The sequence below is a fragment of the Periophthalmus magnuspinnatus genome, chromosome 21 (genome assembly GCF_009829125.3).
Source record: "Periophthalmus magnuspinnatus isolate fPerMag1 chromosome 21, fPerMag1.2.pri, whole genome shotgun sequence".
Classification (NCBI taxonomy): Eukaryota; Metazoa; Chordata; class Actinopteri; order Gobiiformes; family Gobiidae; genus Periophthalmus; species Periophthalmus magnuspinnatus.
In genome coordinates, this window is record NC_047146.1 from 10,993,933 (window position 1) to 11,018,198 (window position 24,266).

The 24,266-nt window shown below is 38.6% G+C and overlaps 2 protein-coding genes across 2 annotated transcripts; one reads left to right on the forward strand and one right to left on the reverse strand.

Annotated features, from left to right (window-relative positions):
- Positions 1-21: 21 nt before the first annotated feature.
- LOC117389784 (gap junction alpha-5 protein-like) lies at positions 22-1,347 on the reverse strand. Its single transcript, XM_033987506.2, has one exon. It carries the CDS (start codon positions 1,345-1,347, stop codon positions 232-234), a length of 1,116 nt encoding a protein of 371 aa, XP_033843397.1. The 3' UTR covers positions 22-231.
- Positions 1,348-19,996: 18,649 nt separating this feature from the next.
- On the forward strand, positions 19,997-22,275 carry LOC117389605 (gap junction alpha-8 protein-like). Its single transcript, XM_033987300.2, has 2 exons — positions 19,997-20,389; positions 20,837-22,275. The coding sequence occupies exon 2, from the start codon at positions 20,852-20,854 to the stop codon at positions 22,094-22,096; it is 1,245 nt and encodes a 414-aa protein (XP_033843191.1). The 5' UTR covers positions 19,997-20,389; positions 20,837-20,851; the 3' UTR covers positions 22,097-22,275.
- The last annotated feature ends 1,991 nt before the right edge of the window (positions 22,276-24,266 follow it).

A 24,266-nucleotide genomic window follows, 5' to 3' on the forward strand; every position in this document is an offset into this window, starting at 1 on the left:
GTCTGTTTATCAGTTTTTTATGACCTGGTTTTAACCACTTTCTTCCATGTTTAGGCGCAATTATCAGATACAGAACATCTAACCCTGTAAAGTAATTTTGCAGTTTGTTTTTTCAAGCATTAGAACATTTTACAGAACATATATTCTCAAAGATTTCATGTCTCTCACAGGGAGTTAAACCCAGCATTTTGTCAGTCAAACCCTCTTGTGCTTTATATTTTCACAGTGAGTTTATACGGCTAGGTCGTCTTGGCGGGCTCTACTACTGCCCCCGCTGATCTTGCTAAGGCGCCGATTGTCCTTGCTAAAGCTGGACTGTATCAGAGGGGACTGTGAGCAGCTGTTGGGCAGCTGTGTGGGTACCTGCTCGTACCTTATTCTCAGAAAATCCCTGTCGTGCTCTACATTGTCACAGCTGTGGTGTCTCTCTGTGGCCAGATTGACTGAGTTCTGCTGCAAAGCCATCCTGTTGCTGAATGGATGTGATGCCATGGAGCTCTGGTCCGATAAGCACTGGCTGAAGTCTGGGGGCGGTGTGCAGGTGGACGGCCGTGGTGGACTGTTGGGTTCAAGAGCTGCAGATACAGACACTGTCACTGCCTTTCTCTGTATCATCCTTTTGTGTACACGCTTTTTAATGCTCTTCCAGCCCAAGTGATAGAGCTCCAATATTGAAAGCAACAAAGACACACCAGACACTACCAACATGAAAATGATGAAGACATTCTTTTCTGTGGGGCGTGACATGTAACAGTTGACTGGATTTGGACAGGGCCTTGACTTACATAGATACAAGGCTTTGAGGAAGATCCCGTAAATGAGGTACTGCACAGTAATAAACGTCACCTCCATTACTGTTCTGATTAAGATGCTCAGGATGTAAGTCTGCAGCAGGGCCCCTTTTAACCGCACTTTTCCGGGCACATCAGATGAGACTTCCCTCCTACTCTCCTTTTGCTGGATGTACTCCTTCTCCCCATCCAGGTCCTCTCCGCTCTCAGCCCCGCCCTCCTCCTGCTCCTGGCGTCTGCGTTTTTCTTCCTGCCGTACGATGTGCATTGCGTGACCCATGTAGATCAGTGATGGCGTGGAGACAAAGACAATCTGCAGCACCCAGTAGCGGATGTGGGCAATGGGGAAAGCGCTGTCATAGCACACATTGGTACAACCGGGTTGCTGCGTGTCACATAGGAAGTCACTTTGCTCGTCACCCCAAGACGACTCGGCAGCTGTACCCAGAATCAAGATCCGGAAAATAAACAGCACTGTGAGCCAGACTTTTCCAACAGATGTGGAGTGTTCCTGGACCTCCTCTAAGAAGTTTCCAAGGAGACTCCAGTCCCCCATCACCACTCACACACAGCCGAGCTGGGTCCAGACAGAGACTATAGCGATAGGACCACTGGAGGAAGGTGCAGGGGAGACACTATACCAAAAACAAAGACCAGAGCAACAGGTTAGTGTGATGGTTGAGATGATTTTTATTGTGCAATGGAATTATAAAACTGAAATATTGATGTGTTTACATCTTAGAAACCCTGTCATCACTGACTCAAGTCTGGGGACAACAAACTGTTATTAGTGGTGGTATTGCAGGTAAGTTGCAGGTATACTATACACTGTTGACGCTTTTTTAAATTTACATTACATATACAAAGGGTAGTCACTAGTCAATATGATCTCCAAAACTTCTTTGAGTAGAAAATACAATTCCAGTTTCACAGTTCTTTTGTGAAGTATGCACTAAATTTATTACTATTACTAATCGTTAAAATCATTTTATTGAGTTGTGCAGCAACAGAAAATGTATCTTTATTTCGTTTTCCTCTTCAAATTCTACAAGATGGCAATAAATGGCATCACCTTTGTGCAACAAATACATTTATTTATATAGGTTGGCTTAGATGGTTTTTTGTCATGTAGTGAGAAATACATTGTAATAAGTCAGTCTTGCTACTGAAAAATAAATCCATACCCTTAAATCTAAAAATAACTTGGCTAGACTATAGCCTGAGAACCCACCATTTTACAAAAACAAAGTTCAGAAGTCATGTAAAAATACACAAGCATTTTTAGGAAAAATAATTTTCCTTTGCCTTTGAGACATTTTCTCATGTCCCAAATAGTGAGAGTGACAGACAGAGCGATGGTGCGCCATGGGCCATGTCAATGCTGGGAGACTTTGTCCTCTGCTTTGACCCAGAGCTGCCCGGTGCTGCCTTAAGCACATTCAACTTCACTATGATAGACCACATTTCATGTCCACTGACTATTTCTAATGATTAAGCTCCTTTCACTTGTGTAATAAGCAGCTATCTCAAGGTGCTGATCACATCTCCCCCCTTCTGTGCCGAAAGTGCTCCTTCCATTGACCCTAGCATTAGTGTCAGTTTGGTTTGAACCCAAACATGGCTGTATAGCTAGCTGGTGTGTGTCAGCTATGGATGGCTTTATAAGGCATTTTACCAGACTGCTTAATGAGTGCTATAAATGCCCCTCATCATCTAGAGGTCAAGAAAGCCCATCTAAACTACATGCAGGAATTATCTTTATGTTTTCACATACACTCAAATAAATTAAACTCTTACTTTGCCATTAGAAGATCAAAGAGGGGAGATGAGTTACAACATGAAGAAAAAGATTGCTGAATAACAAGCTGACAGGTTTTTCCAACACGTCACCCAAGTGGACCTACTACCGTACTTGGGAAAGTTATTGGAAATATACATTCTCTTTAAAAAGCAGTAGTTTATGACAGATGTTGAGGTTAAAGCTAGAATAACAAGCAGGATTAGAAAGATAGCCAAAGAACGCCTTACCACTATTCATCCCTTCCGAACAGTAAAATTCCCTATAAAGGTAGTTAACCGCTGTCCACTGGCTTTGAGCTTGCTTGGATGACACCAACCCTGGTTATGTAGTGTGAGGGAGTGATGGTCAACAGCATCTGACCCCTCCCTCCCTTCTTGCTTCTCAGATGTGTGGATATATATGGCAATAAAATTTCAATTTAGATCATTGTGATCTTCTATGTTAAGGTGCCAAGAGCTGTACAAAATGGGAGCATGTGTGAGGTAAACAGCTATCCATGCCCATGGCTGAAACTCCAAAGGAATTAAGTAAAGCTATTTTTCCTGTCTGCCTAATGGAGCCGACTACAATAAATGAGGCTTGAGTAAATCGCAGTTAGGACACCTCACCATAAAAGTTATATAGAGCCTTTAAGATCAGTTATTGTAGTGCTTTTTGATTGTTTTTATTTTTTATTTAGATAGAAAGCCCAATATAAAAATGTTTTATTTATCGCCCATGGCTAGTATTTCATTATAATGACTCATTTATTTTCATTTGCTCTCATTACTTGTGTAGTCTAGCTTAATGTCTATCCTGTTCTTTTGCTTTTCCTGACAGTTCCACATTGCGTCTTCCTGTTCTCAAAAGGAAGCAATCCCAAACAATATCATTTCCCGAGGACAAAGGTGGACCTACAGTTCTACTTGTGAAAGTGTCTATTGTTCCACCTGTAATTACCAGGGATTTACGAGCATACATCATGGCTTTTGTTGAGCTGCCTGGAGATTGTCCTGCTTGTCATATGTGTTTACAATATCAGGACTAGATTAATGGGAAGATGATGGGCATTCTGGGTGTAAGGCATTCAGACCAGAATATGAGGCAGGCCTTGTGAGATTGTACATATAGTCTGTGTGTAGTGTTGGGAAGTAACTAAATACATGTACTGAAAATAGGTATTCAAGCAGAATGCCTATTTTGTGTAACAATATGCAGGTGCCTTTACTCTTTCATTTGGTGATTCAGAATACAGTAAAGTAAAATGAAAGGAATACTTTGTGATACTTGATCATCCAATTTGGGCTCTGGGCAAAAAAGAAAATACCATTATTGTAATATGATGTGCATTTTTTTCTTCTCTAATTGGTAACAAATCAATGTATAGCAGGGGCTGCAGCACATTTTTTTTTACATTACAATATATTGTATCTTAAAATAACTTTAAATATTGTATTATAACTTTAAATATTGTATTATCTGTATTTTGCTTTTTGTCTTGACTTTTATGTGAAGCACTTTGGGCAATTATAGTTGTTTTTAAATGTGCTATATAAATAAACTTGAATTGAAAAGTACTACTCAGAATACAATACTCTAATTGGACCAATGGAATATCTTACAAAATATATTTAAATGCAGGTATTCGGTATTCTGTAACTAAATACATTTTCAGAGTATTCTTTCCAACACTGTGTGTGTCCTTCAGTGTAATAGGATCCACTGCATCAGATGTAAAAGTGTTATAGAGTCGTGATAAAGTGAGATGTGTGTTTGAAGTGTAGCCAAAAAACTATAAGCATCTAATGACTGGCTTGTGACAGCTGTTTTGGGATGAACTGGAATGCTTGGATGGACATTGGACAGTGTTTTAAAAGGTATAAAGGAATCTTTCAGACATTTTAATTGGAAATTAAAAAAGATTATATATATATATATATATATATATATATATATATATATATATATATATATATATATATATATATATATATATATATATATATATATATATATATATTTATTTATTTATTTTTTCAGGCAAATGTCTTTGTACCTTGCTCAGTCTGGATGTGGCTCAACAATTCAAACTTATTTCATTAATGTATTTTTCCTAGCTCCTGTGAAGGTGTGAAAGTGTTACACTGTCTGAAATCATCCAAACTCTTTTGGGCCTTAAGTTCCAGCCAACTCAAACTCTTCTCTTGTAGTATACTAATAGCTGTAATTGTCAAAAAGCATATTGCATTACTTTATATTAATGGAATTATTGTAGTTAAAAGGATAGGACTATAGTTGCTATAAGTTGAACAAAGCTGATGTAATAGTGAGTGTAAATGACAGTATCGGCCCATTATGCGTCACCTCGCAGCAGTGCACTCTGTAGAGACCAGCCTTTGTTAAAGTGCATCTATAAATCCTTTCACATGCACACGTGTTGGACCCGCTCCACACTTTTTCTCACTGTGAAAGTCTGAGATGAAGGAAACACCTTGTCACATGTGATGTTATTACTCAGGCTTATCAAAATTAGCTATTGTGCCAAGATGACAAACAAAATGGCTGTTTATATTTATGTTTTACAGCATAACTTAACACTGCTGCTAATTTAGGCCTATCACGGTAATTACTATATCAATTTATGGTTCAGTATATGAAAGCTTAAACAATATTATTTTGAGGAGCTCAGTATTTATCGTGTGTACAATTGAGTTCAGATTTTTGTTATTTTAGTTGTAGTATGATTAGATTTGGGCTGTAGACGGTAGAATAAGTGACTTCTATGGCTGTGGATGTTATACATCTCTGTAGCGAAATATCGTGCTTCAAAATGTGTTATCATGACAAGCCCACACTAGTTATTTCATTTTTTTTGCTTCCTGTTTCTGAAGAGTGCACACGCAAACCTTGCTTGCTCCTGCTGCTTCTGTCTTTACTTTGCTTTTTAATCATTTAATTATTTTCAGGGCTGGAAAATCTGTCTATTTATCATTTTCTTTTAAGTAAAAACTTTTAAACCATTTTGACATTTTTAAACAAAATATCTGACAAGAAAAGCAACACGTCCAGGGAGAGAAACTTAAGGATTTTTTTTCTGTGAGGGCTAATGGAACAATCAACAACAAATTAATGAACCACAACCACTGATATTTGCTTTAAAATCTGAAAAATGATTTCACCAGATGTTGCCTGTGACTTCCACTGGTAAGAAGCCCACAGTCACTTTCAGAGGAGAGGGTGAAAACTGCTACATTCAACTTAAACCTGTGCCTTTTCCAAAACTTTGTAAAGACCAAAATGCCAAGCCAACAGTGATTAAAGACAATGTTAATATTGTTACATCACCCAAAATACATCTTACAAACAGATTTTGCCATTGTCACAGACTGATGTTAACATACAAATAGAAAATAGATTTTTGTCACAAAACAAGAGCAAATAAGTTGCCGAAAGAGCGCAGGCAGCGATCTGTGCCGAATGTCAAGGTCAGAAATACACTACTTCTGGGCAATGGTGCTAGCAGTGGTGTGAGCCACGGAGGAGACCAAACGTGTTGCTATCCCAGTTACACTGTTGAACAGATTACAACACTCCTGCCAAACGTCTTGTCAACGCACAGAGGAGTTAATCAGCTGATTGTGCACATGGTGGGAGTTAACACTAGAATGGAACAGACTGAAATCTTGAAAAGGGATTTCATTAAATTATTTGAGGAACTTGATAAAGACATTCATCAGTGGACCTCTTCCTAATTTAAACTATGTGTCAATGTGCCAGCACCACCACCTCCACCTCCCCCAGACAACAAGTCAGCAGCAACACCACCACCTTCCCCATCGAAGGATTCATCACCAGTGTCACTTGCCCCAGGGCCCTTGTCACAGGTCTTGGACTGGACTGGTCTGGCAGCCTCTGCAGAGGTTTCAGACTCAGCAGCACCCTCATCACCTCCTCTGCCCACAGACCAGCCCTGGATCTCTTCCTCTAGGGACTCTTCACTCTCCTTTTCCTTCCCACCTTCAGCCATGGCCCTTCCCAACCATCTAGAAAGCCTCATCACATCAAGAGTGCTGGCATCAACTATGCTGAACTCTTCCCCATACAAAACTATGCCTGTTTCACTACCAAAGACCCTCTCACCTATGCTCCCTCAACTCCCCCCTGCTCTGCCTCCTCAGCCCTCACCTAGTTCCTCACCCTAACTCCCCCCTGCTTGCCCTCCCCCTGCCTTTTCCCAGAGCTGTTATCACCAAGAACAAGGACATACAGAGCCTCTGCTGTCGCAAGACATAGTCATGATAAAGGTAATATCAGGCTGAGGCTCTGTGATGGAGCTATATCTGCAGTTACACCACATAGACTGATTAACAGAAGGACATTTAAACTGTCTTGTAGCAAATGTAACAAATAAATTTTATTAAGGATTTAAAGATCCTTAAAGATTTATTTTCTTCTTTTAATCTTGACTTGATGCTTATAACTGAAACATGGCTTGACAAAAACACAGTTAATGCAGTTCTAGTGGAATCAGCTCCACCCAACTTCAAGTTTGAATCAGAAACATGTGGAAACAAACAGGGTGGAGGTGTGTGTGTTTTTTAGAGATAATTAAGTTACTCACAGCTTTGGGGTGTTTTCATCTAAGCAGAGCTAAAACAATCACACTTAGTGTGATTAGTCACAAGTGTGACTAATAACATTTAGTCACATACAAACATCCCCAGCACTGTCAAAGTTTTATTGATAATTTTACTGAGATGCTTTCAGTTGTATGTACAGACTTTGATGGTTTAGTCATAACAGGGGAGTTTAATGTACATGTGGATAATGTGTTTGACAGAAACGCTAAAGAGCTCAGTGCTTGTCCTTTGGTCTGACTCGGCATGTCAGCGAGCCCACCCACATCGGAGCGCACACCCTGCTTATTACAAAAGTAGTAAATATTTCAAATGTCACTGTGGTCGATGTTGCTCTGTCTGATCATTTCTGTGTCTTCTTTGACTTGTTTGTTATTCCCAAACCAGTGGCTGGTCCTGCAGTTGTTCAGACATGACACATAAATGATAAAACAGGTGCACTGTTCATGGAAATGATACACTTTGCAAATGCTTCATGTTCTAATGTTGATGATTTGTTGAACTCTGTGACTTTGAGTGTTTTGAATGTTCTGGACACCATGAAGGTTAAAATGGTTAAAAATAAGCAGAAAGTGCCATGGAGGAATGATGACTCGGTCAGGGCACAGATAAGGGGGTGCCAGAGGGCCGAGTGGGAATGGCGCAAGTCAAAGCTCCAGGTTCATTATGAGATTTACAGAGAAAAGATGCACATGTACAACCACAGTTTATGTAGAACAAGAGAAAGGTATTTTTCAGAAATTATTGGAAGTTGCATTGAAAACTCAGATGTTCTGTTAGTAGCAGTAAACAGATTAAAAAAACCCTCCAGCTCCACTGCTATGTCTAAGTGCAATGAATTTGCTGTTTTTTTGGTGACAAGTTTCAGGGCATTAAAAATGCCATCAATTCCACAACACAAATAACAACCCTGCAGCCACCTAGACACTAACTGAGTAACTGGCAAAACTGTCCAAGACATTGTCACCAGATTAAGTTCTACTTGCTGCCTCGATGTGTTACCCACTAGATTACTAAACGTCTGTGCTCAGCTGTTTGCTATCACCACTTGCTTGCATAGTTAACATGTCACTTCAATAAGGAAAGTTCGCAAGAGCTTTGAAAAGTACTTCGTTGAAATTGGAAAATGTAAAGATTATATATATATATATATATATATATATATATATATATATATATATATATATATATATATATATATATATATATATATATATATATATATATATATATATATATATATATAAAATGTTCAATCTCTACACGCTGCCATTAGGCCAGTTAATAGGCAGCAATAATGTATGTCTCACTGGCAGCAGGTGAATATGGACCAGTGCCACTGCATCCAACAGATCAGTGTGTGGATGCAAAACAATTTTCTCCAGCTGAACTCAGAGTGATTTCATAGTCTTTGGCCCACAGAAACAAAGAGAATGTGTCAGCAGTCACCTCCAGTCTCCCTAAAACCTTCAAATCAGGCTAGAAATCTAGAAGTCTAATAATGGACCCAGACTTTAACTTTAACAGCCACATCAAATCAGTAGCATCTGCAGGTTTTTATTGTTAACTAAAATGTGTTTCAAAAACCAAAGTTTTACTGTCAAAAGCAGACTTGGAGAGACTTATCCATGCGTATGTCTCCAGTAGGTTGGACTACTGTAGCAGCCTGTTCACTGGCCTCTCCAAACGAGTGTTAAGACCTCTGCAGTACATCCAGAACACTGCTGCTCTGGTCCTGACTAGACCCAGGAAGTATGAGCACATGTGTCCTGTGCTCAAGCCTCTGCACTGACTCCTGTGGCTCAGAGAATAGACTTTAAAGCAGCTCTACTTGTGAACAAGTCTCTCCATGGCCTAGCACCAAAGTACATCTCCGACATGTTATATGAACCATCTTACACTTTGAGATGGTCTTTTTTCCAGACTACAATGAAGATTTGTTCATAACAAATACATTAGTGTCAGTGTCAAGTGGAGAGGGTTCAAACTAGATCATATGCTTGATATCATTCTCTTGATTTTATGTTTTAACCGAAACATGGCCTGACAAAAACACAGGTAATGCAATTCTAGTGGAATCGACTCCCCACAACATCAGGCTGATAAAAAGGGTGGAGGGATGTGTGTTTCTTTTTTTTTTAGAGATAATTTAGTTACTCACAGGTTGTCATTTGAGGTGTTTTCATCTTCTGAGTATGTTTCCTATAAAATGGAGCTAAAACAATCACCCTCGATACTCTACTTAGTCACATACAATCCTCCCCAGCACTGTCAAAGTTTTATTGATAATTTTATTGAGATGCTTTCAGTCATATGCATTGATTTTGATGGTTTAGTCATTACAGGTGATTTTAATATACCTATGAATAATGTGTTTGACAGAAACGCTAAAGAGCTCAGTGCTTGTTTTTATGTGAATGTGACCCAGTTTATTTATGTTTTTTGTTTTTGTTTTTTTTAATAAAGCCTTTATTTAATGATTAAAAAGCAGAATATCTAGTGACTTTATTACAGAAATTCTGCTTGTGCAATAAACACTCCTTATAATGGCTTGTTTTCCCATCACAGTTTATCAATCTGATGAAATATTTTGTCAAACCACAACAAGATAAGTAATTTTTACATGTATTGGCTTTACATGATGGTGTAATCAGTTAAATCAGTTCACACTTTAAAGTCAATACTATAGTGTCTGTTAGCAGGAAAAAGATAAAAACTTTTATTGACATGTCCTAAAACGTCTGTTCAGCTGTGCATATGACTGAAAGGTTTTTATTCTGCACTCTTCTCTTTTAATGTACTTTATTTAGATTTGATTATTTATGTTTTGATTTGTTATATTGTGATTTTAATGTATTTCTTATTCTGTAAAGCACTTTGAATTACTTTGTGTACAAACAAACTTGCCTTACCTTGCCTTTTTTAAATTTTATACTTGAAATCGTAGCATAGAATTATATTATTATATAATATATATAATATATAATTATATTATTAACTGATTTGTCCAGCTGTTCAAGGTCCAAGGATTAACATATTTTAGGCTTCAATAGAATGAGCAGTAGATTATATATGTTGGTTAATGTAGATTGCTTTGTGATCTCTAACTCATTGCATAAACTGTGACGGTTGAGTAGACAGAGTGCAGAAGACCGGGAGCTTAAACATTCTATACAACTTAAATACAAAAGAATCTGCACAAAATGGGTTCTAGTCGTTTGTAGTTTACACTGGTGCCCTTTGTCATCATACCATCCTAATGTATCCGAACAGCCCACTCAGAGATGTACCCCTCATAGGACTGTGTGTTTGGACTGACCTGCACTAAGACTTAAGTATTCTGAATTGTTGTACATTTAGTTTCATTGTGTGATAGAGAGATAGGTGGATCTTTCTGTAATCGAACATATGATCTAGTTTGAACCCTCTCCCACTTGACACTGACAGTAATACATTTGTCATTAACAAACCTTCATTGTAGTCTGGAAAAAAGGACCATCTTATTTGACATTTTCTAGTGGGACAAATTTGGCGTCAGATCCTCACTAAACTGAGTAAAACCAAATTTGGTGTGCGTGCGCCAAAACAGCACTGACATTGTGTTGTATATAGGACAGCACTATAGATCAATGTCGGCACTGTTTTTCAGTGGTTTGTGCTCTTCAAAGAATCACAGTTTTTACTACAAAAGTAAATGTGACCCAGTGTATTTATGTCTTTTTTTTTTATTTAAAAGCAAAATATCTAGTGACTTTATTGCTGAAAATCTGCCTGTGCAATAAACACTCCTTATAACGGCATGTTTTCCCATCACAGTTTATCTATCTGATGAATTATTTTGTCAAACCACAACAAGATAAGTAATTTTTACATGTATTGGCTTTACATGATGGTGTTTTAAATCACACTTTAATTCACACTTTAAAGTCAATACTGTAGTGTCTGTTAGCAGGAAAAATGTAAAAAAGTTTTATTGATGTGTCCTGACTTTATTGGGCTTTATTTAATTTAAGCAATTTTGTTATGTTTTCTGAGTATTTAATAGAACTTATTTCATTTGCGGCATGCTCTCTGTCTCACTAAAAAGTTTTCTATTGGATCATTTATCGTTCTTCTTATTTATGTAGTTAGTGACTGCCTTTGAATTATGTGCCCAAGAAATTGAAGATGAACAAGAACATGGACAGTGGAGTTGCTGGATTAAACTGTCAACGAAGTGTTCCCTAATTGATGTTTTGAGTCAGTTGCTTTTCCCTGTAGTGACACAATTATGAATAATACATATGATTGACATGACTGATGGAAGCCTGTAGCCGCACTTGTGTCTATTAGTGGCAATGCTATTAACACGTGCCGGGGTCAATCCCACTCTAACAGCAGCTGGACTGTCTCCCACGAGGTTAAGGATTACAGAATGGAACTAGTGAGGTTAACTTTAGCTACGCTGGCTTTGGCAAAGGGTGATTTTGGATTTGTGCGACTTACTACTTGTGTGAATCTAGCCAGAATATTCGTCATCCGAACTGTTCACCTGTCCCCACCACTGAGATGCTGCCGATCAGCGTTAGCAAGCGGCCAGAGTGCTGCTGCCTTACATGGTTGTTTGGATCTTCAGCTGCCAGTGTACACAGACCTACAGCGTTGTTATGATCTATTATCTTCAAATGGCATCACACGGCAACACAAGTGGAAAACTGAAAGGTGTGACAAAAAAAACATCATTGGATCTAATGAGAGGCAGATTTTTTGTTGGTTTTTGATTCATTCCTGACTCATTTTTGGTAGAGTTCTGCCACTGTTGTCACTGTGAAATCTAATATGTTAATACTGAGCCTGTGTCACATGTTCTGGCACTGACTTTTATAGCGAGTTAATGGCAGCTCTTGATGGAGGATTTACATTATGGTAACTGCTGCTTCACCTTGTTTGTCAGAGGCTGCCACATGGTCAGGTGTGAGAGAAGGAAAACCAGATGGATTTTTAACTTGAGCAATGCTTTTAGTTTTAAAACAGAATTATGCTGATAACGATAAGCTTTTTTCTGTCTTTTTTCTGTATTTAATTTAGTAATTTTATTTAGATATACCCAACTTAGACTGGTTACTTTCAAATATTAACAGAATTTACTGGTTCTCGTCAAATATTTTGTTTATTTTAATATTTTTTTAATGTTATATTATTACAATTTTAAATTTCCTTAACAGACTTCAGTGTTTTGTACATAAAGTGTGAAAATTAGAAAGTTAGCCAAGGTATGGGTGTGGTGAGTAAAATATTACTTTTAACTTTTTTTTTATTTTATTCGAATACTACATTTTCTACATACTATATATTAAAATGATAGTAAAAAGTGAAATTGACTCACCTGAATAATACGACTGTAATGGCCGGTGTCTGGTGAGGGTTACTTCTAATCCTGAAGTGCCTACACTTATTGGACCACAGCTGACCGACTCCACACTGGAAGTCCTCATGGGGGGACCAGAAGAAAATTCGAGGCATCATACTAGACTTTTTCCCACCCTGGCCCTCCCTCCGGTCCCTCCTCTCCCCCTCCTCACCCCCCTTTTCGTCTTAACATCCCTGGTGCACTATTTTCTGCTGGGAAGCATTCTCCGGCAGCAGCCGAGGGGAAGTGGAATTGTTTTCTGGGATCAATGGCAATTCCGCTCCGAGTAAACTTCCAAAGTACTCAAATTTACGGCATGTTCCTAGCAGTTTTCAAATCTAAACAGTCTGAGTCCACAGAGTTCATCTATGTAAAATTTGAGGTGTTGCTAATGGAATAATTCACCAAAGATTTCAAGGAGTTACAAGTGAGCCTTTGTTTTCTGTGTTCTGGATTTGGTCATATGTAATGGGGAATCCTCCATTGCCTAGAGATAAAAATGATATAATGAAAGTCTTTCATTTACACTTCAAGACAACAAACATGCCATAAAGCGTTGTGGTGTGTATGTATGTGCAATTTTGACATTAGTTTTAAAAGATCTTTAACTTTTTCTTCCAAACATCTTAAAATCTACGGTTTGCAGCTTGAATGACAAAGTTCATATCGTTGCCAATCACAGTGTTGGCAGTGGCACAGCAAAGAAAATGTTTTTTTAAGTGTAGTGGTGAAAACTAAATGACAAGGATCTCATGACAACCCATGCATGTTCTGTAGCCCAGGGCTGCAGCCTCTAATGCCCATCTCTCACATATTTTGTGCTCTGCCTGGGTAATTTTCCAGTGAATGTTAGCTATAGCAAATTGTAACTGTTAAATCATTCATGTAAGGCAAGGCAAGGCAAGTTTATTTGTATAGTTAATTGTTAGTTGTGTAGTTAATTTGTACACTAAGTAATTAAAAGTGCTTTACAGAAGAAGACAGACATTAAAATCACAATACAACAAAACAAAACATAAATAATCCTAAATAATCATCATAAAATTAACATTAAAAGAGAAGAGTGCAGAATAAAAACCTTTCAGTCCTATGCACAGCTAAACAGAACCGTTTTGAGTCTGGATTTAAACTTTGTCAATGTAGAGGCCTGTCTCACATCTTCAGAAAGATTGTTCCAGGTTTTAGCTGCATAAAACTGAAACACTGATTCCCCATGTCCCCAGGAGTCCGGTCCCTGAAGTCCTTAGAGTGTGAGATGTAACCCAAACATAACAGTATAAACATATTATTCACACATCACTAATAAAAAAATATTCTTGAGATAGGTACAAAAACTGAAACCAAAAGTTCTTAAACAAGTTGGGCATTTGAACAGCACACTCTCCTTGACTTGATAGGCAAAGGAAAATTATTGCTAATTCTACTTCCATAAGACTCATTGTCATTGGGATATCTTCAGCATTTCTACCTGCTTTATCTTGCATTAGAAAAACAGGCTCAATAATCAGTTGGCTAATACAGTTTAACATGGGTATTATATACAGTTTCATATAGAACTCACTGTTAAAGCACCTATATTACACAAAACTGGCTCTTCTGAGCTTTAAGCCATCTTATAATATTGTTACCTCAAGAATATACGTGGAGCTGTGTTTTTTTTCTTTCACACATATTTTAGTAACCCTTTATTATTAGTCTATTGTTATTCTACATCTCCAAAGCTCAAAACACTCTGTTCCACTTGTCATGTCATAAAACTGTAGTTTTCAAATTAACATCTACGTTTTACCTTTAGTTTAGTAAAGATTATCAGTTTTAGGGCTGAAATTATCCAAATGATTCTAGTGACGGCGTATTTAGTTTAAAAACACAGTGAAGCACTGTTTTACCACATGACATCACAAGGTGGAACAGAGTATTTTCTATTTGAGAGAAGAACTCAATATGCAAGGTCTGTGTGTTAAGTGTGTGTGAATGAAACAAAACACTCCCGGTATGTAAAATTGTAGGTATCTTTGTGATAAGGAAACAACATTATGACACAGTTTAGAAAATAACGTAATATAGGCCCTTTAAACAGTTGGTGGGACAATGACATGTGATATGAAATGAGTTATATGTTTTCATATGTTCTCATCTTGCTTCTATATTTACTTGGGATCTAGACTGATTCTTTCTATATATTCTAAGCACAAGAACTCTCACATTTTGCCAATTACTGGAAAAGTGTAAATCTTTGGCTGGCCAGGAACTTGTATACATCAAATGTATAGTAAAGTTATAATTTATTCAGTTAATAGTACTGCAGATGAAAACGGATTACTAGAGTGTTGAACAAACACTTAAATATGTTTTAATGTAATAGTTTCACTAACAGCTATTTGTGGTTCCAAGTTATACTATTGAAAAAACAACTAAAAATAACTAGTCTGTAATGCAGACCATGGTATGTCCATTAAGGTCTGTCACCAACCTCAGCTCATCTGTGTCTTCTTAAAGTTATTTTTAACCCTTGTTAATATGTTTAAAAGAGCACTTGGTCTCTGTGGTAAATGATTAGTTCTGTTTGCTCGTCAGTGAACAGGTGAGGAGCAGTGACAATCCGACCAGGACGACTGTTGTGTTTATTTGTCACACTGAAGATATGTATTTGTATCTAGAGCTATAGTTGTGACAGTGTGACCTATGACCCTGCCCAGACTGATACCACACACAAGGAATATGCTGGATGCATAAATGGGTCAGGCATGCATGAGCCACATGCGTCCACCTGGTGTCAAAGGCAGTAGTTTTCAACAGCTAATAGTCACAATGAATGAATCATTTGAAAACAGAATCAAAACAAAAGTTATTATTGTCAGAAATTGTGGTGCTTTTGTAAAAGGTTATCTTAACTGTTTGGCTTTTGAAATGTCCTATTATCCCATTATGCTATACATGTAATATATACAACAGTATTGAATTTAAAAGTCAGTCTGGTTCAAGTTAAAATCTTATATCAATGTTTATGCTTTTATACAAGCTTTTAAAATGTGGTCCTTGGGCCGAGAGAAAGTAACCGTTGGAAAGCTAAACATATCCCATGCTGTGGCCTGTGTCAGTTCCTCCTCCACCCAAATGGAGAACAAGGTTATCAAGATATGGAAACTTGGACTCCTGATGGCGTATTCTGGACGTCTGCAAACTGCAGCATCTCAGAGTGGAGTGGTGATGAAGGAGTGACCCAACAAACGCAGGAAGAGGGATATCTGCAAGACCCCTAACCCGACGGAGCGACAAATAAACCCAGACATGAGGATAGACGGGCCTTGTGTGCAAGCTCTGCACTTTGTGTGTTAACAGATTGACTTTGTCGTGTTTCAAGTGTACAGAATAACTGAAGACAGAACAGAGCTCACACACTCATTTGTGCTGCCAATCATCCCCAAAACACTGCTCACAATTTATGCTGAGCCATGTTGTAGAACTCTATTTCAGTGTATTCTTTGAAGAACGTATTCTTAGAAGAAAATGTCCCATCTTAATTAGTGATAGATGGGTTTTCTAAGAGATTTGCTGAAATAGCTATTTAGCAAATACCAAGAACAATTTACAAATATTGTAATATAATGAAAAAAGACAAACAGATGAGCCTCGGTAGATTTGAAGAAGGTGAAGAAGCAAATTGTCATCACTTCTTTCTGATACTATTTTGGTACTATGGACACTTTTATATAAATTATTTTTGTTTTTGTTATTGACACTCTTTTCTGAAGGTAAATGAACTGCATAATGTAAAAACTGGAGCACTGGAGTTTGATGGCAACAGAATTTTCTGTGTCTTCCTTGTCAGTTGTTAAACAAAAAGCTAAAAGGAGTAGATAAGCCAGATTAAATAAAAAAGAAACCGAGAATATGTTTTTGCTATGTATTTATCAGTTTTGCCTGCTTTGTGTGTTATGCGAGACATTTCCATAAGAACACTCAATTCAAGGTCTTCACGAATAAAAATACCTGACTGATACATGAAGGTTTGTTTTTGAAAACTTTTGTTTCCATATTTTCTGTTTATGTAACAAGGAGCTTACAGCACCTACCTTTTACATTAATAATGATTTGTTATCAAAAACCATCAAATGGAGTTGAAGTCAGATTTTGTTCAAATCAATGACATTAGTGACGTGTGACCGCATGTTTTTGCCTTATTAGACCATTATTTGTATTATGGTTGTTTTTCTTAGTCATTGTTAAAATGATCTGGTTTATTAAGGAAACTCTGTCAACTGTAAACAGTAAATCACTTGTCCCACAGGGTGAAAGTGTGTGAGAACCTCCTCTGGACGTCTGGCAGTGTACGGCCGAGGCTGTTGCCAGCGCTCCTATCCGCAGATAACATTGTGAGGGCCATTGCGCCGACTGAGGGATGTGGACGCCTCAAATCATCCTGTGGCAGGCCATGTGTTCCTCCCATACAAGCAAGGTGGGTGTTCCCTCCTAAATCTATAAAGTCACCTCTTTACATAGTTGGCTCTGCTCTGAATATATGCATACCTCTAGTGCTACATTCTTCTATGAACCAAACACTAGACATATATCAGTAAAAATAGGCATAAACTATAATCCTAAATCCCATGTAATCATTATCTAGCTAGCCAGGTGAGTTTCTTAAATAAACATTTCACCTTTTCCTTAGAAACTACTTAGTCAGATGGATGCTTTTACTTGGGCCCTGATGTCTGAAAGGTCAACATATTGCTGTTCAAATTTTAAAAAGGGCAAAGAGATTGTGGGAAAATGTGTCCTGCAAACAACCCAACACCAAGACGGCAGACATTTCCTTTAACTTCCTGCCTGAGGTGAATTATTATCTAAACCTCTAACCCATAGCCATAGAGGGCTCAGTCCAGTCACACACAGCAGTCCTGACGCTAAGCACTCATCTACCCTCCGCCCAAATATCTCCATTGTGTCGCACGTCCACCCTGTGCTCTGTCCCTAGTGCCCACTGCCACATACATAGGAAATGGCCCTTCCACTACTTTCTTCCTCTACTTGTGAGAACAATTTATTCACAGTTTCTCAGCCCTCGTCTTTCTTGTCAGCCAAGTGTCAGATGTCCATCCTGTGCTTGTTGCATTGCATTCCCCCATAAAATCTAAATTATACACAAAACTAATGATCAAGACTACAACCAGCAGACATTCCTTTGAGAATTGAGTTGAAAAAAACATTACAAATAAAAAACAGGACAGAGGCTGTTATCAGGATAGGAAACCTGAAGCACATGCAGGTTGTGAGTCAAAACAGTCCACTCTTCTCAGGGTTTGAACTGTAATCTGTGTAACCATTCATTGGTATTTAACTGTGTAACAAACACAATAGGCGGAAAAAAGTATTTCATTTTTTACCAACTTCAGAACTCCTGGAGAATTTTAATTGACCCTTTATGACTTCCATTTTATTACACAATACACTCTGAAAAGGTTCACAATCACCAAATATGTATACTTTGGCTAAAAATAATGACTATCCTTGTTTAAAGTACATGTTAATTTAATTGTCCAGTTGTAAGTCAAATGTTCAGTCCACCAGGCTTCATTTAAGATACTTAAATACTTATATATATATATATATATATATACACACATATGTATATAAAAACAACGTTAGTTTGATGGCATCATTGGAACAGAATGGTTTCTAAACAGATGACTCATGAGTAAAACACCTCTAAGGACAAAACCAAGGGTTTTAACATTGAAATGCTCCAGGTCACAGCTGTAACAAAGAAAACTGTTGGCACTTACAAATATGAGTTCAAATATGTATGCATTATGTTTCACTAAACAAACAAGTGCTTAGAAACAAGTGTGTGTGTGTCTTAAGCATAAGCCTTGTACCATTGAGGCCTCTGTGTCATGAGATGCAGCGCTGCCCCAGGTCACGTTGTATCTGTGAAGGCCATCGCTGATAGCATCGCGCTAAACTGCAGCTGAAAGACTCTTTTCTCTACTACTTTGTATGACACACAATTCATGTGATTTAAATATGGGCCGAGAATAGGAGCAGGGAAAGCACAGGTTATTCCACAGTTACATTATTTTTGTTTAAAGAAAGTATAACTTTTTGTTTTTTTCTGTTGAATCATTTTGGCAGTAGGTCCAGAAAGTATTCTTATTATTCTCTTAGCATTCCTATTTTTCTTTTACTATAAATTCAGTATATATCAATATTAAAACAAAGTTATTTTATTAACTTTTTGTTTCAATATTGATATATACTAGGTTTTTGTTACTTCCTTTTTTATTAACACTTCACAGTGAGGAGAATTTGTGTTAACATTGCCATATGCAGGTCACAGTTTGATATTTTTGTTCATTTGCTAACTATCTGATTAAGGGCCTGTTGGTGCTCTACGTTGCTTTCCAATCTAACCTTACGCCTCACTGCATATTCTCAAAAGAGTCCGCACCCTAAATCATGACATCATGTCTTTGTGTGAAATCCTACTGCTATTCACAGGTCCAGCGTAGGGCTTAGCATGCATGCGTTCACTATACCAACATGTAGCTCTTTAAAGGCAGCCCTGGTCCCCAAACTTAGTGGATAGAGTTAGAGATGTCAATATGGCCGCCATGTTCAGATCTGCTCAGCCTTCCTGTTTCTTCTTTATTCATGATAAATGGTATCTGCAAGTCTGAGGGGGCCCTTAGGTGCAGCTGACAACCTCAGTTATGGTTTTGAATCATCAGTTTTTAATAGTGAAATCTTAATTCTGGTGACCAGCTAGATGAAATAAAATCATGTTAATTAAAGTTTAATACATATCACACATCAAATCTGGAATCTTTTTTACAATTAAACATGGCACACTATTAAAAAAGAAATTGTGGAAGATCAGTTATCACCTTTTGCAGTAATAAAGAGCATTAGCAATACATTAAAATACATTAAACACAACTCAACTCTAAGATGACAAGCAAAATGTTTCACTCGTTTCACTCTTTTAATAACAGTGGAATCATCCAAACAACAATCCCTGTCGAGTGTTGTTCTTGCACGATCCAGGAAGGTTTGACTAACCTCCTGTAATTTACTTCATTCAAGTGTGCTGTTCATTCGTAGCATTCTTTACATTCCATCTACGGGACACAGAACAAAGAACATAAAAAGATACTTACATATACACAAAGATTTACAGTGAATGTAGATAAAAAAAAGTGCTTTACATGTGCATTTATTTGGAACAATTATGTAGCTGAAAAGATCTAACATTGTACCGCAGTAACAGCACAATATGAGTGCACACTGGACACTACTCTCTCCATGTCTGCCAAAGCGAGTGGCTTGGTGTTGGCCTGCCTCACTCCTCTAATATTTGCCAGGGAATACAGCTGGAGGAGGCCTAATGGTCGCTGTTGTTTCTTCCACTGTATCTGTTTTTACATACATTTTATATTAGCAGTTGCATAGAGCTGCCGAGTGGTGCATTGGACCCAGTGCCCTGGCCATGCAGTGTCCATGTTGGTATGGAAGCCTGAGGCCTGCTCCCATACATCCCTGCACCGGCGTGGTTGATCCTATTGTCCACTGCGTCACCACACGTCGCCCTCAAATAAAGGCCGTCTGGCTCCAAGCTTAAATATTGCAGCTAACTAAAAACCAACCATCAGAGCCGATTCATTCACATCTGCTCAGTGGGGCGACAAGGACAGGGCTTTAGGTGGGAAAGAGGGCAGAAAAAAGTTCACTATTCCCTGCTGGGTGCCAAGAGGACGGGACAGGACTCAACTTTGCCGGAGCCGCAGCTGTGGCAAGTTACTCATTTATTTTAATTTATTATGGGTATAGAGGTGTGAGGTATTTGATCGTTAATATGTTGTATTTTTATTACCTTTAATGTTACACATCTACAAATACATCTAAAAGTGGCAATCCATACATGCTGCTTTTCTGTACTGTATTTATTGCTTTAAATTTCTGTTAAACTTAATCTCGACGACAGGGCCCAAATTGTGTTTTTAATAACTTTAATAACAATTTTAATCCATGTTCTACTCAAAACCCGTTGGTGCTTCAAATGTAAAAATGAATTCCTCAATACTGAAATAACTGAAGCGTCAGAATAGTTTTAATTCCAGATTAATTTCTTGCTTTTGACACTCTCTTTTCTCCTCCCCTTGTCCATCCTACCTGATCACCCCACCCCATGATTTGGGTGCACCCTGTTTCCCTCCCTACCCCACTCTTTACTTTTCAGTGCTACGGACCGATCATGGGTGACTGGAGCTTTCTGGGCAATATTTTAGAGGAAGTCAACGAGCACTCTACGGTGATCGGCCGGGTGTGGCTCACAGTTCTGTTCATTTTTCGTATCCTTATACTGGGCACCGCTGCTGAGTTTGTTTGGGGCGATGAGCAGTCTGACTACGTGTGCAACACTCAGCAGCCTGGATGTGAAAATGTGTGCTACGATGAGGCCTTCCCAATCTCGCACATTCGACTTTGGGTGCTGCAGATCATTTTTGTGTCCACGCCATCGCTGGTGTATGTCGGCCATGCTGTGCACCATGTCCACATGGAAGAGAAACGCAAAGAGCGCGAGGAGGCAGAACTGAGTCGGCAACAAGAGCTGAGTGAGGAACGCCTGCCACTGGCTCCAGATCAGGGGAGCGTCCGAACTACGAAGGAGACCAGCACCAAGGGGAGCAAGAAGTTCAGGCTAGAAGGCACTTTGCTCAGAACATATATTTGCCATATAATCTTCAAGACACTGTTTGAGGTGGGCTTTGTGGTTGGCCAGTACTTCTTGTATGGGTTTCGCATCTTGCCACTGTACAAATGTAGCCGCTGGCCTTGCCCCAACACCGTAGACTGCTTTGTATCCCGTCCTACAGAGAAGACAGTCTTCATCATCTTCATGCTGGCTGTGGCTTGTGTTTCTCTCTTCCTCAATTTTGTAGAGATCAGCCACTTGGGCTTGAAGAAGATCCGCTTTGTGTTTCGGAAGCCAGCCCCAGCTCCAGCACAGGGCGAGGGATCAGCTCTACCCTCACCACAAGGTAAAGGCCTGGCCCCACTGGCTGTGCCATCATTACAGAGAGCAAAGGGCTACAGGCTGCTGGAGGAGGAGAAGGCCCCTCCAGTGACACATCTCTATCCTCTGGCCGAGGTGGGCATGGAGGCTGGCAGAGGCATCTCCTCTTTCCCGAGCCTGGAGGACAAGGCAGAGGAGGGGCTACCAATGGAGAGCATCTCAAAGGTTTATGATGAGACTCTACCGTCTTATGCCCAGACCACAGAGACAGCTGGGGTGACTCTACATGAGGAGGAGGAGGAGGTGCAGTCCGCAGAGGCACAGGCACAGACAGGGAGAATGGAGGAATTAGCTGATGAGGATGTTGAAGTGCAAGCAGCAGCAAATGACATGGAGGCATCGGATACGATAGAGGACACTAGACCACTGAGCCGAATGAGCAAAGCCAGTAGCAGGGCCAGGTCAGATGACCTCACTGTATGAATATGTGAGAGAACAGAAGCTAGCGCCACACTGACAATGTTGAACACACACACACCTAAAACTCTGCTCACTATGAAAACAGGTGTTAAACGAAGAGCCGCACATACATACATGCAATAGATGTGTACTGAAAAAAATTTAGGAACAAAAATAATGTGATCTAGACTAAAAGTAGACTTAAAAGTAGTTTTTTATATATTTAAAATATGTTTTAGTACCTATAAAAATATGCATGGAAGGAGGGGAACTGTTTTTACTTGATGAAAATCTATGGTCATTTTAAGAACCATCTTTTTCTATTGAAGTTTTAATCGATCAAAAAGTGCATAGGAGTTTGTACATGAGGTTGTGGAAGGTAGGGGAGAGAAAGTAGTTTGTACTTTTGTGCGTCTGCAGTTCAGTTTATTTCACTGTAGTTGGGCAGACTTTCTTCCCATTAAACAGCACCATGGAGTTGTTTGGGAACTCATTCAGAAGACTCTCGCAGAAATCAACAAAACTCATACATTTTTAGGAACTTTGCTCTTTATGCGGAAGGAAAACTGCTTTTTTGGGTAGATAAGAGCAAACCTTTTGCACATTAAGTTGATTAGACTACGTGAGGCCTTTAACACTCATCCAAGAATATGGTTTGTATACCTGTGGCACTTAAAGTTGAGAAGTGATAAAAGAAATAAATGACCGCATGTTGAATGTCTTTTAAATGTGATTGTACATCTCAAAAGTGGAGATAGCCTGTTGTTAAGCTTTAAAGTGGAGATGGCCGGTTAAGCTTTAAAGTTGACCTGTACACTGTGATATCAGTTGTCTGTTAAAGAGAGCTGGGGCTCATTTTGCCCTATCAGAGAATAGACTATAGTAGCGACCTCAGGCCAAATCCTCTCTTTTCGTGCTGTACAAACAGGCGTCCGGACGATAAAGATCATGCAGCATCAGCACAAAGTATTGTTCAAACTGAGACAATAAAAGAAACGGCACTCATCAATGAAAACAAGCATCCTTGATCCGGCTGAAAAAAAGAAAAAAAAAAAAGAAAAAAAAACTCTTTAGCCTTAATAGTTTTAGTTCAGCACAGTGATCCTTGCTCTGGCATGTTACAGTGACAATGACTTGTGACTAACAGTGATTGTTTACAAATTCAGCACAAAAACGACTAAAAACATGGGCGACTGCCACTGTACATAAAGCCCCCTCTCATGTCTAATAGTGTACATATTGTCATATGAACTTTCGTTAGATATTTAAATTGTAGGGTCAAAAAAGATTTTCAAAATTAATGAACAACCCAACAAACAAGCTGTAGCAACCAAAACAACACCACCACAATGGTAAGGATTTAGGAAAAGAAAAAATGACTGTGATGGAGACAATTTTACTTAAATAGAATTGCATTTACACTGGTGTGCTTTGTTATCCAACTACAGTCATTGTATGATATTCTTCTGTGCCCTATAAATGTAAATTTTGAAAATACTGTAAAATTGTTGCAACAGATTGTATTGCTCTGGGACCCAAGTAAACCTTTGCCTATAGTTAAAATCTAGAAGCTCATGTTTGAAGTAATCCCACAATGGGTTTTATACAGTGGACAAAGTCAATGCAGGCTTACAGTACATCGCAATGTGCCTCAGTGTGCACAATCACAGCGTTGGTTTTGGAGGCATGATCAAAAGGCTCTCAATAATTTCACAGAGATGGCAGCTTTTGTCCCCTTTGTGACTCCCAGCCATCAATGCCTCTATATGCCAATACGGTGGAGTAATAAAAAACACATCTATGAAGAAGATAATAGTGTTACAGCCAAACCAAAGTGTCCCAAGAGAAGGAATACGTGTATGCTCCTTGTATTTGTAAATTTGTTGCAGCGACTGTATGTTTGAAGAACATGCGCTTAATTCTTGCAAAGAGAGAAACAAGATGTTTTTACTACTAACTTGTATTCGATGCTGATATTCTATGTGTGGCAATATATGTTTTGGAATGTGAACCAATACAATAAAAAGTCACACATGAACAAGTTGATTTTCTTATTTCTGAAAACTCTATCTCTTTTCATTCATGCATAATTGCTGGTTTGCAGAGGGCATCATATTTCATAGGTTTCAAAGTGATGAATATCCAGCACTGTTCCCATGTTCCCAGCAATTCAAAACAAAATAAATATTGAATG